Consider the following 16,051-nt stretch of genomic DNA (forward strand, 5'->3'; position numbering starts at 1 on the left):
GATAAACATTTTATTCCTAAATATACTTGATATTTGCATATTGGGGAGCTGTTCACTCCCTGTTTAAATGCACATGCATTATGAATAAATGCAGTCTATTTCTCGTCGAGTTCCTAGAATATAAAAATCACAATCGGCAGAAAACTCAAATTCTCCAAGTAAAGAGACTACCCCAATATGCAGTATATTACTTCTAACATTATCATTTTTTGTTTTACTCCACAGAACATTTGCTAATCAAAATTTAAAAATAAGAGAAAATGCTGCTATTTATGAATGAATGTGAAAAAAATTCTCCCCTCTTTTTTTAAACGTATCTTAGACAATTTACTGACGGCATAACCTACAGCGACCTATGAACGAGTAAAAAGTAGAGTTCAACTGTTTTGTACGAGGTCTCTAAGTTTTTTTTTTTTTTTTTTTTTTTTTTTAATCAGCTCCAGACAACATTATTTCTCCCACTTTCTACACTGAAATTTATTTCGTACTTCAAGTATTTCTGCAAGTGCCTCACGTTGCTGGGCTGATACGGAAACTCTTCCTCCCTCCCCACTGGGAATTACACGAGGACGACGTGCGTTAACCTAGTTCTCAATTTCGTATTTTGCCAGTGATGGTACGATCTAGTTAACTTTCTTGATATATTCTAGTATTTCGTGGTAACATCAAACTAATCCCAACAAGAAAAAAAAGTATTATTTTAATTCGTATATTCATTACCTCCTTGTCCAAAAAGACATAACTAGCAAATATGGTTACAGAAACTTCTCATGGCAAACAACATAGAACTTCCATTTTATCATAATAACAGCGTTATTTGTCACTTTGGTCATCACTAATATCTAGCAAGTAAAATTATGATAGTATTGTACGCATGTTAAAACGTATTAATTGGCAGTTATTTCTTTGGATCATTATATTGAATGTCGTGATTCGAGTCCCTGGCATAATTTGAGATATTGAGCAGTGATGTAACTAGGGTGGAGCAAACGTAGCTTGTGTCCCGGGCGCCGGATTAGGAGAGTGCTAAATTGGGCAAATATTTGAGGGAACGTTTTGGTTTGGTTGGTCAGGGGGCCGCTACGGCGAGTTCTTGTCCCGACAGACAACTAGCGCAATTACTTCTCTAATATTAAGCAAAACACAGAACATCTGCCTCGGATTGCATTAAACGTTACTTAGTCAGGATACACCTGATAGGTAAAAGACCGAAGTTCTCCGATGAACTAATCTCTGGTTGGAAAGATTTGTGGTAGGCTTACTACGATTGTCTTCGATAAATATCCTCCATTTCTAACTGAACTCATTATTTCAAATCGAAATCTTAAGTCATTTCTAATTGGACACGTCATTTCTTATTTAAATCTGTCATCATTTCTTGATCGTTTCTAGGGAAAGTTTACGGGTACGCACATTGATGGCTCGCAGCCCACGTTACAACTTATTATATATCTACTGGTGGATGAGGCTCTTCCACCAATATAACCACTAGATGGAGTTTACTAATATACCCAGTGTCGGCACTGAGTCCACGTTCTCCCAGCTGTGTCTGGAGTAATCTGAACCAGGGGGTAAATAAGGGTCCCGCAGACCCCGCATTGCGGGGGGCCTCAAGCCATCAGGGGCCCCCAAATCGTGAAGTTGGACGTGGAGAAGGGGCCTCATTCCACGCTGTCTGCGGGGAGGTCCCATACCTTTAGTTACGCCACTGATCTGAACGCTATGAGTTACCAAATCTCACGGTTTAACCACAACCCGGCAGAATCAAACCCAAGCCGGGCAACACATGAAACAGGAATAAGTTCGTGTCCCAGTCTAGCTTACCTTGTGTTATGGCAGATTTACCATGTACTTTACCAGAACCTATGATAAATTCAATGCACCCATTTGGGAGTGAGACTATCTATTTCAGCGGTTAGTGTGAATCCTGGCATATTGAAGAAAATCCAAATAAGTATGTTGAAATGTTTCAGAAGTTGTGCTGAGAATGGTACCAACCAAGTAGTTAACAATTTATATCCGGTAATGTATCACTCATAATTTTTTTCATCTTATAGCTTATCAATGTAAAATAACCAAACCTCATTTCTCATATATATCTGCACCATTTTGTCATTTAACTGTTAATTAATAGTCAATGTAATCTTGAAGATATAATCTTTACGGAGTGTGATGTATCAACCACATGATCCATATATACTTACCCTGTCTATTTGTGAATCTGTTTCTCCGGCAGACATGAAAGTCAAGAACTGCTTGATGGATCACACTTAATTTAGGCCAGGACATAGATGGTCAAAAGTATGTATTCTCATAAGGAATTACTATAGATTAATTGCCCCTTGGTAGTCTGCAACCCAGTCGTACATATAAGTCAGATTGGTTGCATACTATTAAGTTACCATCAATATTCAAACCAAACTCCCTCACGTGGTGTACATGTGATTGCTATTTTTTCCGTCACTAGTGGTTCCGAGCCTTCGTCTCTCTTACAGTGACCGCTTGCAACTGTAGCAGGGCCTTTTGTGAAAGCTGAGCGAAAATACACATTAAATTACCGAGTAACAGTGTATTCATTGAAAATCGGGAAATTCTTAGGAACATTATTGTTAAATGTATTTTTTTTTATAAACATGGAATTAATTCACACTCTGTTTCTTGATTAATTTCAACCATAGACAATAGACAGTAGTTCTTGAATCACAAAGAAAACACACGCTATATTTTCGCACAATAGGATAATTTCTGCGAAATGTTAATTATAACATTTATTTATTTAAACGCCATGTAATATGAATGATTGATCAGCTTCAAGAAAACTATATATATTTTATTAAAATCAATTCTTTTTACGATGATAGTTATCGTGGAAAAAAGTTTTGTTATAACATATTGTATATGTATACGAAAATTTCCAAATTGTGATTGAAATTATAAATTTATACCGTACTATATTTATTTATTTATACTTTTCTACTGTTTAATTATACTTTTCAAACCTATCAATACTTCTATTGTGGTAGTCTAAAGGAAAACTTACGCCAGATTTAAACCGAAATCAAATAAATTTTGCAAAAATTACTCAGGTATAGACATATACAGAGACAAATGTCCAGTTAAATGATAGGAACACTTATTTGAATATTGCCGTAGTTATTTAATTAGTCGTGAGTTCGTTTAAATTAATATATTGTATTACCTTTTGACTGTAATATATTAGAGAACTTTCTGTAGAGCGTAAATGCATTGAATATTCGATTATAAAGCTGAACAACACCTCTTTTGGACCCAGGTGGCCAAAGTGTTATACACGGGTGTGTCACTTTTTTAATCCGCTCCTATGTGGACACTAATTATGATATCAGGATAACTTTTTTTTGGCCAAATATGGTTAGACAATAGTTTATCATATTAGTTTCTTTTTCTGGGTGTCGAATTTCCTTCCCAAATTTCAGCCCAAAGTCAAAATCTCAAGAATTTTCGAATTTCCAATTTTTCCCTGTAGCTTCCTTCGTTGTAGAAAGATCTCCTTAAGACTTGTCAGGTAGATACCTCGAATGGATATCTAATTGTTGACATCAATTGGACCGGCCATCGCTCAGTGTTGCCAACTATGGAAATTAAAATTTCCCTAAATGTGGGCAAAATTTCGAAATTTTCGAAATTTTTGTTCATAAATGCGTACATATGCATTCGAGCCCAGGACAACTTACGCCAGTCAAACATTGTTCCTTACTGAACAAAATCGGGTACAGATTGTTACAATGGGGTAAAAGTTCGTAATTAGGTTCTAACCCTCGGTTTTTCTACTTTTTAGCTACTTTTCTGTTTACCGTAATCTATTTTTTGTAATCAGAAGCTTTGTTTCTTACATATCGCCCTGATATATGTAGGATATATTAGTAGTGTGCCAATGTTTATTTCAACATAGTTTGCGTCTGTCTGGTAGCAGTGTTGCCAGCTACAGAAAATTCCCGATTTTAGAGGAAATTTTAGAAAAAAACTCACTTTTATGGTATTATTACCTTCTTGTTGGCTACATTCGAACAAACGTACCACTGTCCGAAAGCCTCATCCTTAGCCTACACAAAGCACCATATAAAGTTTCAGTAGGTTAATTAGGTTAAGTATAGTTTAGGTTTTTAATAAACTATGTTTTGTAAATGGCAAGAAAATGGTGAGTTTCTGTAGTTGAATGAGATATTTCTTTTAATTTCATGCTTACTTTGATAGATATCGCCATGATACTTATAGGATATATTAGTGGGGTACCAAGGTTTATTTTTAGATAGTTGGTGTCTGTCTGGTGGAAATTTTTCCAGCCCCAAAAAATTAAATCCCGATTTTAGGTGAAAAATTCATAAAATTTGTCTTCCCTCCCCCCTCTATTATTTTCCTCTTGCTGTCTACATTGGAACAAGAGTACAACTATCTGAAAGCCTTCTCTTTGGCCTTCAGAACGCACCATAAAATGTTTCAATACGATAAGCAGGAAAGCTGTAGCCCCGGCATATCTGTTAATTTTCAACGAACTTAAAAAGTTCGTTACTGGATTCCTTATGTCTGTGTTGCTGTGTCTGTCCAGCTGTCTGTTATTTGAGACTTTTTTTTTTTTTTTAAATTTTAAACCCTCCATTCGATAGAGTATCAACGGCATGGTCTTAAAAGTCCATCTTTCTTTTAGGCGAAAGAGTGTGATGGGAAACGATCTGTACTGTAAAAGTTGCTCTTGCATGATGATGTGTTCATCAGATTGAACCCCCAATCGTGGCTTGAAGCCATCGTTAATAGTATACCCTATCCTTCGGAGTTGTATAAAGTCGTATAAAACAAGAGCTCAAAACCCTATCGGTTGATATGAGTGTTCGTAATTAAATAACCAATGAGGAACATTAGGATTCTCATAGCAATTCAGTCAGAAATTCTTATTTTGACTGTACGTACATATACGTAAGATCAAGAACATTGGAAGTACTGTTGGTAACAACAAAGAGAGAGAATGAATTTTGTCGCAGCTTATATTCATTGCCAAGAGTCAAGTAGCAACATTGCAATAGTAAACTTTCTAATGTAGCTCATAATATATTCAAGGAATAATAAGATGAAGAAATTGGACTGTTTGAAGTGCAAGTGTATCAAAAAAAAAAAAAGAAAAGAAAAGAAAAAAGAAAAGAAAGAAAGAAAGCACATTTCCGTTAATGGTTCTCTGGAAAATAAGGAAAGAAAACAAGAAATGGAAAAGAAAATAAGAACGAGTGGAAGAGAAAAATTTTCAAAGTATGATTTTAGAAAGAACAAACGTGTGTGGGGGGTAAACTTTTCTTCCTTTTCTCATAAGAATGCTGTCACAATTTCCCCTTCTTTTCTGACTGTGCAGCAACAGCCGAGCCAAGCCAACCCAAGCAAAGGCAGTCATCTACAGCAGGTGAGTGTAAGAGAGAGAGAGGTGGAGAGAGAGCGAGCGGAAGGCACTGATGTCGTGGCAGCAACATTGCCTTGTAATTTCCCACGAGAGACTTCCGCGCGCGCGTTTTCACTCCCACCATCATCGTTCAAGTTCAGGAGATGAGATTATTTCCACGATGAACTCGTGATAGGGGAAAAAGAGAACTCTCAACAGCTTATTGTTCCTTGATCTCCAAACTTTGATACACTATTTGGCTGCTTGCTACCTATTCTCCGTTTCTATTTTTTTCTTTTTATTTATTTATTTATACATCCTTAAGATGTTTTCTGCTCACTTGTATTTGCCGGAAGGTATTTTCGTGAAGGGAAACACAATTGGCTCAACTCCACAGGTATGTTTTGTGCTAGTCTATTTCTGGTAAATTTTACCGTTCCGCATATGATACTTACCGTTTCCACAACGGAAAGAGAATGGCTTGGTCTTTCGTAGCCTTTGGTATTTTTATGGATGTTATGAAAGAACCATGGTTGATATAGGGAAAAAATCAATTTTCTTCTTCGAGAAAATTGTTGTTAGTTCATAAAGGAAATGGTTTGTTTTTTGCAAGAGAATTTGAACCAATAACTGGTATAGCGAGGGGGCAAAAATCTACTTTTGATGTAATATCAAACTTTACTCTAAAGTAAATAAATTACTGTAAATACTCGCACAATGACAAGAAATCGCCCGTCATTTATGTATTAGGATTATTTGAAAAGTAATAAATTTTATCGTAAACGCATTGCGTTATATTGTATTCTATTGCATTATAATGAAGAACATATAAAAAATAGTTTATGTTGCAGTATTATTCAGGATTGTGAACATGCATTAATAACACCACCATAAAAAATAATAATAATAATAATAATAATAATAATAATAATAATAATAATAATAATAATAATAAAAGTTCTGTGCACCGAATCACAGAGTATGGATTCGATGTATTTTGGTATACAGAATCCAAATTTCGAAACCTCAAGCGAAAAATGTATGTACACTCATTAATTTCCAAAATTATTGTATCATATCCATAACTGTCTTCTTGTCAGAACATAATTTGATAATGATTTTGCAGGGTATTTTTAATACTGATACTATGTGTATAATCGGGAAGTGTATATTTGTGGTAAATTTCATAGGCAAAGAATTATAAACACGAAAATTAGAGTGAGTAAAACAAAATGTTGCTAAATGGACAAAAAAAAGTTTTATTTTCGTTTTATTGTTCCTATTTACTGCTCTTTTGACATGAAATTTGTCACATACATGTCTTTGCCGACTATACACATACTAACATTATAAGAAATACCGGGCGAATTCGTTATCAAATTATATTCCTACAATAACGCAGAACCAAAATTCGCTGAAGTTTTTGCTCCATAAAAAAAAAAAAAAAAAAAAAAACATTGACACGGTCGATCGTCTTAGGGTTCGAAATTTGGGGTCTGCGTAAAAAAAGAAAAACGAATCCATATCCTGGGGTCTGCGTAAAAAAAAAAAAAAACGAATCCATATCCTGGGGCCTGGTGCAAAGATCTTTTATTTCTTGTGTGGCTGTGTAATCAATGTCGTATAAATATCTACGGGACAAATCTTTAAAATCTAAAGTGTACACTAAGTAAAAATACATTTTAAGTCAGTCTCTCTCTCTCTCTCTCTCTCTCTCTCTCTTTCCTTCTATCCGGTTCTTTTTCCCATCTTTCTGTAATGATGATTTTTCTTTTACTTTTTTTTTTTGATAATAGCTTAGTGTTTTTCTTGTAATTGTTTAATCATAACTTTGTGTTTTCTTTCTGGCTACACTTTTGATAATATCTTACATATTTTTTTTTCCCACGAAACTTTCAAATTACATAATATTCCAAGATTTTAGTGCCATATACTTATAACTATAGGCTGACAAGTTAGAAATTTACCTTTGCACACGGACGGTTAAGGTGAGACCAGTGGGGGATCCAAGCCGGAGCCGGGGGGCCTAGGCCCTCACTTTTTTGAGTGACAAAAATTATGGAAGTTATTATTTATATATTTTTGAAAGTTTATAGTACACTCATATTATGGCTATCATAGTCTGAGTTCGGATGGCTCCCCCAGTTTTTGCCTTCTAGAACCGCCACTGGGTGAGACTGTTTTCACCCGCTCTTAGCATAGTGAAGAAAATAGGAAGCAGTATATATTACTTCCACTATTGTCAATTGTGTGAAAACACAGTATGGCTAGGATTTTTTTATATAAAAAGGATTTTTTAGTTTAACGTCCCACGATTATGCACAAGCGCAAAGAGAGATCTTCATAATGAAGCTGATGATAATAATGGGTTCAACAAAATTGGAGGAAATGGAAAACCCCCGAGAAAACACCATTCCTATTGCAACCCGCTCCGGCCTAGATGAAAAAAGTTACATCTGTAATTTACTTTTCCGTTTCCTCCGTTTATCTTTATTTCACCAAACTTTCGTTGTAAAAGCTTCGCCGTGGTAAAAATAATTAGTACTTTTACTTTTTGAGTGTAAAACTATGCTTCAATTTCAAGAGAGGGTACACTCATGTCCAAAATGACTGTCGTATATCTATAACTGTCTTCTTGTAAGAATATAATTTGATAATTATTTTCCCGGGTACTTTTAATACTGATACTATGTGTATAATCGGGAAATGTATATTTGTGGTAAATTTCATAGGAAAAGAATTATAAATACGAAAATTAGAATGAGTAAACCAAAATGTTGCTAAATGGAGAAGAAAGTTTTATTTTCATTTTACTGTTCTTATTTACTGCTCTTTTGACATGAAATCTGCCATACATGTCTTTGCCGATTATACATATACTAACATTAGAAGAATTACCGGGTGAATTCGTTATCAAATTAAATTCGTACAACAAATATTTATAGACATGCGACAATAATTTTGGACATGAGTGTATATGTGGTTATCTGCAGCGTTTAACTGCAGCGTTAAAATGTAAATTTATATCTCATAGACCACCGGCCCTAAGAATAGTCATTACAATAATATATAAAGAGTTAAATACAATTTTCATTTTTTTTTTTTTCATTTATCAATCATCCGCTAGGACGTATCAGGGGAATATTAAACTAAAGATTTCATTTTCATTTTCAAGTCATTTCGCGTATACTAAAACTCCTTTAAAACTTTCACTTGTCTGTTCGTGTATGTGGATGTGTCCGTCCGGGACACGAAAATTCTCAAGATCTATTTGATGGATCACATTAATTTTGGCAGGGGAAAAGTTACGAATTAAGTTCATCGTTGAAGTAGACACCCAAACCAGAAGTAGTAAAGTTACCCATTTCCGGTTTCCGGTAAACTGTAATAAATGGTGAGAAGCGGTTTCCTTCAGTCGATTCAACGTATCACGAATATATTTAATCTCTATCTGTAACTCTCTACTAAAACCGGAAGCGATAGAAATTTACTACAACTTAAGGTTTAGATATTGATCTACTTAGAGCAAAAGTGATAAGTGATAGCGAGAAGCTATTTTTTTAAAAAATCGATTTAGCCATCTAAGAATAGATACTATCATCTTTCTTAACTTTCTATTAACACCGAAAGCGGCAGGTATCAACCACTTATCGTTTTAAAGTTGATTTCTATATAGTAAAAGCGTAGTAGATATCAATAAGCGGTTTTATACAATCAAAAGTATATTTCATCTCTATTTTGATCTCTATATTAAAACTGAAAGTATAGAAATATACCACAAACAGAAATATTGAAACCAGAGCATGTAGTATTTCTTCTACAACTTCTGGTTTCAATATTAATTGAGAAAATTTCATGCTATTTAAACCCAACTTCTTCACGTGACGTAGACGTGATGCTGCTACTTGTTACTGTTATAATGTGGAGTTTTCATGTTGAAATGTTATTTCTGGTTTCTTGTAATTTGTAATGTTTACATGTTGCCCATTAAATATTAAAAACACTCTTTTCGGAAACAATATTAATCGTCTTCAACTTCTTCTAAGTCTTTTTTTTTTTAAGTTAGTTGGGATCGGCTTTTCGGATCATTGTTCTTCACCTATAAGCGCAAAGGCCAGAAAATAATAAAAGCACTAAAAGAAATAAAATTGTAATAATAAAGCGCTTAAAAGCAGATAATAATAAAAGTCCTAAAAGGAATAAATAGTAACATGAAAGCGCTTAAAAGCAGAAAATAAAAATCCTAAAAGGAATAAAATGGTAATATGAAAGAGCTTAAAAGCAGAAAATAATAAAAATCTTAAAAGGAATAAAATAGTAATAGGAAAGCGCTTTATTTAAAAAGCAGAAAATAATCAAAGTTTTAATAGAAATGAAATAGTAATAATAAAGCGCTTAAAAACAGATTCTATTATCTATATAATTCGCTTCTATCATCTATTTAAAGAAATTTAAAATATGTGCCAATCCAACAAGTTAATGTCTCATAAAATTAGCATCCAAACTGATTTGGTATTAGGTATTAATTTATTCTATACCGATTTTATATTAAGTATTAGGCCACAGTCTTGAATTTTGTTTATAGATCATGCTAGTAAATTATTTTTTGCTTTTAAGCGTTTTATTATTACTGTCTTGTGCTTGATTTATGCCTTCTTGTTGAAGTATGTCAAATCATTCTTTTTTAAGTTTTTATTTTCTACTTTTTGGTGCGTTTTGAACTCTCTTATTTTTCATTCAAGTTTATTTAATTTTCCTACTTTTTTTAATTCAGTACTTTAGTGGAATACATAAACCAAAGGTAGGACTATGATATATATATATTCAAAATTGGTACATCTACGTTCAATTTATGTGTGAACATATCTTCAATAAAGTCTGTTAATTATGCTACTCGCACTGTCAGAAGTTAAGGGGCGTTATGCTTTAGCTCCGAAGAATATCATTAGAATCCTAATGAAATCTGTATGAAATCACAGTCAAAGCTTACTCTTTTAACTAACAAACTAACTAATTAACTCTCTATGGTCTATGAACCCAGAGGTTCAATGCCGTGCTCACAAAAGCTCGCCATTGATTTTCTGTTCTTAGCCGAATAGATCCAGTTTCTACATTGTATTCCTGTTTCTGCGATATATATCGTCATATTGTCCTTCTATCTATACATAGGTGTTCCTAATGGTCGTTTTCCGATTGGATTTCCAGTTAACATTTTTGAAAGTGTTCTCACTTTCTTCCATTTTGGCTACATGATCTGCTCACCTGAGTCTCCCAGACTTGAAGATCCTAACAATGTTTGGAAAAAAATATAAATTATGCAGTTCCTGATTATGAAATTTCCGCTATTCCCCATTCCCGTTCCTTTTAGGTCCGAATATTCGTCTCAGGATTTTATTTTCAATTACTTTCAGTGTATGTTCTTCCCTCAGAGTAAACAACCATGTTTCGGAACCCATGCAGCCAACATGCATGATTATTGTTTTGTATATTTTAAGCTTCAAATTCCTCGACAGAATTCGCGACAACGAAAGATTTGTTTATGCCCTTTAGGCTAAAGAAAACGGAGGCAAGCGGATCATGATAAAGAATTGATGGAGTGAGATTGTAAGAGGAGAAAAGTGGGAGTAACGCGAGAAAAATCATGAACTCGTTGTTGTCCACCACAAATTTACTAGACGGAGGATCGAACAGAGACCACACTTATCAGAGGTAAGCGCTTTATCACTTAGTTATTATGCACCCACGAACTGAACCGAGATAATCACTCTAGCTCTGTATTACCAAAATGAGAAAAAAAGTTAAACATTTCACTTCCGTTCAAGAGGTATCGTGCTGAGTAACGGACAATTGAAACCTACTAACATTACAACTTTACAGGAGCCACTAGAGTGATCCTAATAATTACACTTTGATATTTTTGTCAAACACTTTCTATCTACTTTCCACATATGTCTTACTCCTACAAGTTCATAACATCTAGCTTTGATTACTGTCAGCTCCACCCACAAATATGCAAGTAACACTTCTATATAATGTGAAATGTCGTTAAACTAACTTAGAGTTTCAATTATGATTAGTGTTGGTGGCCGTTGGTGAAACCAGTAATCATCATCAAAGTATCCTGGCGTTATGAACACGTAATTTGCCATATTAATAAAGTTTCCATGTGCAGCTGTCAATAGAACACACAGACCTTCACATGCATTTAATTAACTTAAGATTAATCCATGAAACCGGGCTATTTATTAGCTGTACAATTTGCTCTAAATTTTGATTACAAGATTTTGAGAAATAACTAGGTTAATCTCTTCAAGCAATCGACAGATTTTTTTTCCATTTTGAATGCATAAGAAAAGTGTAAACTTTGTAGCTCATTTCTCGATTTAATAAAAATTTGTAACTGACATATTTAAATCGGAACTACACTCTTTAAAGAAAAAAATAGCGACACTTGCTCTGATATGGTTTTCACAACATATATTAACCAATATGATTTTTACATGAATTCCTGATAATACTACAATGCATATTCCCAATGAGCAGTTCATTCTTAATACTTGCGCCACAGTTTCTGGCCTTTGACATGAATTTAATGAATTTTTATGCATATATAAGTAGCTAAGTGTGTTTTGAGCAAAATCGTTTATAGGAAGAGTTATACATAAAAGTGAAAAAGTTCAACAACAATAGCAGAAAACAAGAAATGGAATTTCTTAAGGATAAGATATATTGTGTACGAACATGGGGAAGTACAATACAGCAAACTATATTATGTATGTGCACTATGAGCTTTCTGAAGCGCAGCGAATCATCGGGGCCCTTTGGTAACAAGGCTATTGTAAAATGCAACCTCGTTTTCACGGAATCACACCCGGATTATCTGTTCCTTGAATTTCATTTTATTCGAGATAGTTGTCTATTGAACCATCTTCTCATATCGACCCAAATTTTCAATTGGATTCATGTCAGATGAGTTCGGAGGCCACATGAAGTTCTAAATAGTAATATTCTTGAACCATGTATTAACGATTTTCGCTCGGTGACATGAAGTATTATCATCCTGGAAAAGGAAGTAATGCATATTTTCTTCAGGAAAGTCATCTTTAGCAGTTGTAAGAACTTTACATACCAGAATTTGAAGATATTTTCGTGCATCAAACGATCCTTCACATATATTCATCGTTCTGACGTCTTTAGCAGTGAACCAAGCCCATACCATCACTCAGTAACCGAATATTTGTATCTCTTAAACAAAATCCTGGTGAAGTTCCTTGCTCGTTCGTATCCACAACTTCACACCACCATCGTTTCCCACTATGCTAAACTTCTTTTCAACGAAGAAAACGACGTGATTCCAGTTGTCGTAAGTCCAAGTTGCATATCGACTCACAAACCTACATGTTGAAGTCCTCTGTGTTTTTGTCAGTTTCGACTTTCTACGAGTTTCTTCTTTCTAAAATTCTCTTCGCGCAGTCAAGACAATATCGTAAAACTCATCTAATTTGTAATTTATAGAAAGAAAGCAAAAATAAATAAGAATGAGTAAAAGGAAATAATCGGAGAAAAACTCGACTATTCCAAATTAATTTTCATTGCATAGAAACAATTACTTTTCTTACTTCATTAAATCGGCCTTCAACATTAGCCGGGAAACAGACATGCAGACAGAGCATACGATTGAAAAAAATTCAAGGAAACTGCAAACCTAAGATAAAAACGCATTGAAGAGACCGTTCTCATCGCCAGAAAATCAATTTGCTGAAATATAGACGCTTCATCGCTCGAAGAACGCCATACAAAACTACAAATAAGACTAACGATTTGTAACATTAATCTTTCTGCCTCTAAAAGTCTGTCGCGCAAGATCTCCGTGTGCTAGCTCATCCTATTTTGTTTAACTTAATCATCGAAAGACAAATTTAACATGAGGAAGAAGATATCCCATACGTAAAAAGACTGTTTTACAATTCTTTGGATCCTTCAGAGTATTTAAAAAATACCCTCGACGTCCTTCCAAAATGAGAAAAGCCGCCAAAAAACATCGCCCTCACAGAAGAGAAGGGAAAAAATGATTGCTAGCCGCCTATGATGCTGGGACCCCGACTCCTCATTGGTCACCGCTCAGGATTGAACTTCTAGCAATTTTAATGTCCAATGAATTAAAAAACTTTCCATTCATCTTTATGGACTAAACAAGTGCCACCGAACAACTTCTACAAACTGTAGGAGTGAAGTGTTTGTGTGAGTGTTGGTGCCGATTACAACGAACTGGAATGGAAACCTTAAGTAGTAAGCATTCATTAATATAAATCTGAATCTATTGCAGTTTCTTTACAAATGCCTATAACTCTGCTCTCCCGCCTGAATGTCTGTTTTAAGGCTAAGTGTTGTTTTCAGTCCGACACTAATCAATTTATTTTTAAAAAAAAACTAAATTCCAAATTAAATTCATTTTAAAAAACAAAGGTACTCGCATTGAGCCTCACACACTACCTTTGCTATTAATAAATATTTCCTTTTGCTCACAATTTCCTCCACGAAATTTGTGTACCCTTTATTTACTCTCATAATCTCCTTCGTAAAATAAACATGAAAATACGTTCTAAATTTGTAGGTATGGAAACCTCATTTAAAAAAGAGCGTCTAGTGTGCGCTGTGCCTCTGAGAGCCCAGGTAAGCCTCAGTAGCATAGGCGCACAACGATATAGTTGTACGAGTAATTGCAATTCCAAGATTATGTCAAATTACAGAAGCGATTTTTGGGGAAATCATTCCTTAAATCTGCAGTGCTATTGATTTCATTTAGCGATCTGCTCTGGGTGATGCTTTCTTTTTTCTTTTACACTGTTGACGAAGGGACGATTTGTTATGCTGTTTCCGCTTCTGAATTACTCGAATGATGGATTTTTACTATTCCATCTATCTCCCTTAGAGATTTGCCTTAGCTGTACAAAGCAAGAATTATAATGTATCTTGTTCACATGGCGACAAGTCACATTTCTTAACATCCTTCTTGTTTACAGTCCACATATAGCAACAATATCACACAAAAACAGCGCTGTGCAACCACAATATTGCCACTTGACACTTTCTAAACAGTAAGAAAGCAAAGAACAATCATAAAATGCTATTTACCTCAGCCTACACATCACAAATGCAATGCAAAATTCTCACAACAATAATTTACGAGGCGCACTCAGTGCCATCTAGCGAAAATGTTACTGATGCACAAACAATTGGCCAGCATGTCGTACACCATAGTTGTCACAGATAATGCGAATGAACTATCCCACTCTTCATTTCCTTCTATTCCTCTTCTAACAGGCTCCAACTATGGTTTTCTGTGTAAGTTAGTTTGAGAATTGAGGTGTCGCTATTTTTTCTTTACAGAGTGTAACTAGTATCTTTGTTATCCAGAAGATTAATACGTATTTTCCTGTGTATCTGGTTATTACAGAATGTGACTGGGTATATCAAGATTTCGAATGCCGGGAACGTCCGTGTCGCCTAGCTAGTCCTGGGTATCCAGGCGTTTATCCTCCCAACAGGCGGTGCAAGTACCTCGTAACAACTAGCTCCATCTACACGAGAGTTAAACTGGGATTCCTCAGTCTCATGCTACCTCATAAGTAAGTATTAATTAATTGTTCTTCTTTTTTCTTAATATTATTTTAGTTGGTAGTTTTATTCCTTATTAGAATTATTGTGTATGTTTCATAGATTACATTCAACTTTCCAATCCTATACAGTGACGGATTTACGTATAAGCTAAACAAGCTATAGCATTAAGGCCCCACCAGGCCCGTATCCACGGGGGTCTAGGGGGACCGGTCCCCCCAAAATTTTTACCGGCCCATAAAATTTTAACGATAGACTTGCAAATGAACTATAATATTATGATAAACTATAACATGATTGGATTGGGCCCCCCAACTTCTACCGCCCCCTACATTTTTGGGCTGGCTACCGGCCTGGGCCACACTCTCTTGGAGCCCCAAAAATTTGCCGAAAAAAGTAGATGTGCATTCTCAAATTATAGGATAAGAAACAACTTATGTAACTTACATGCATATTAACAGTACTTTGTGTCATGTAGGCTCCTATGATGTAAGTAATGGGGGCCCTTGTGCTAACTTGATTCCAGCAATAATATTATTTTGTTAATTTCTGCACATAGGGTCCCTACATTCTTCATGGACTGGTTGCATGGCAACATGTAGCGTGCAGCTACACACTACAGTGCAGACAATTTGTCATTGACAAAGGACAGTTGGACTTATAAAGGGCCCCTATCGCCTTCAATAGCTTAGGGGCCCATCAAATCTAAATCCGGCTCTGATCGTCTACTAGTAATTTTAATCCTTTTGCAGTTTGCGGAATACTTATGTTCATCCTTCAAACGTCAGGGTTATTCAGTGATCGGATTGGAGCGGTTTGAGTCAATATGACAAACCGTTAATAAAGTTGGATATCAAAAGTTAGATCCCGTGTTAGGACGAGAACAAAGGACGTTAATAATAAAGTGGAAGGAGACCAGATTTATTGAAAAAGAGCAAGGCTCTGCTATGAATTGAGTAGTTCAGTTGCAAAACTCGTTATGTCCTTACTAAGCAATTTTACAGAAACCGCAAAAAACGGTCATTTTTATAC

General features: G+C 35.0%; 1 protein-coding gene across 2 annotated transcripts in view; it reads left to right on the plus strand.

Annotated features, from left to right (window-relative positions):
- The window catches only part of LOC145680609 (cubilin-like), a 1,259,764-nt gene that overhangs the window by 715,626 nt on the left and 528,087 nt on the right, over positions 1-16,051 (plus strand). For both annotated transcript variants that reach the window (XM_081751290.1, XM_081751291.1), the window contains exon 7: positions 14,859-15,030. In XM_081751290.1, the coding sequence (XP_081607416.1) occupies positions 14,859-15,030 (172 nt within the window). The remainder of the gene's footprint in view (positions 1-14,858; positions 15,031-16,051) is intronic.

Source organism: Thermobia domestica, chromosome 3 (genome assembly GCF_964235325.1).
Source record: "Thermobia domestica chromosome 3, izTheDome1.hap1.1, whole genome shotgun sequence".
NCBI classification, from domain to species: domain Eukaryota; kingdom Metazoa; phylum Arthropoda; class Insecta; order Zygentoma; family Lepismatidae; genus Thermobia; species Thermobia domestica.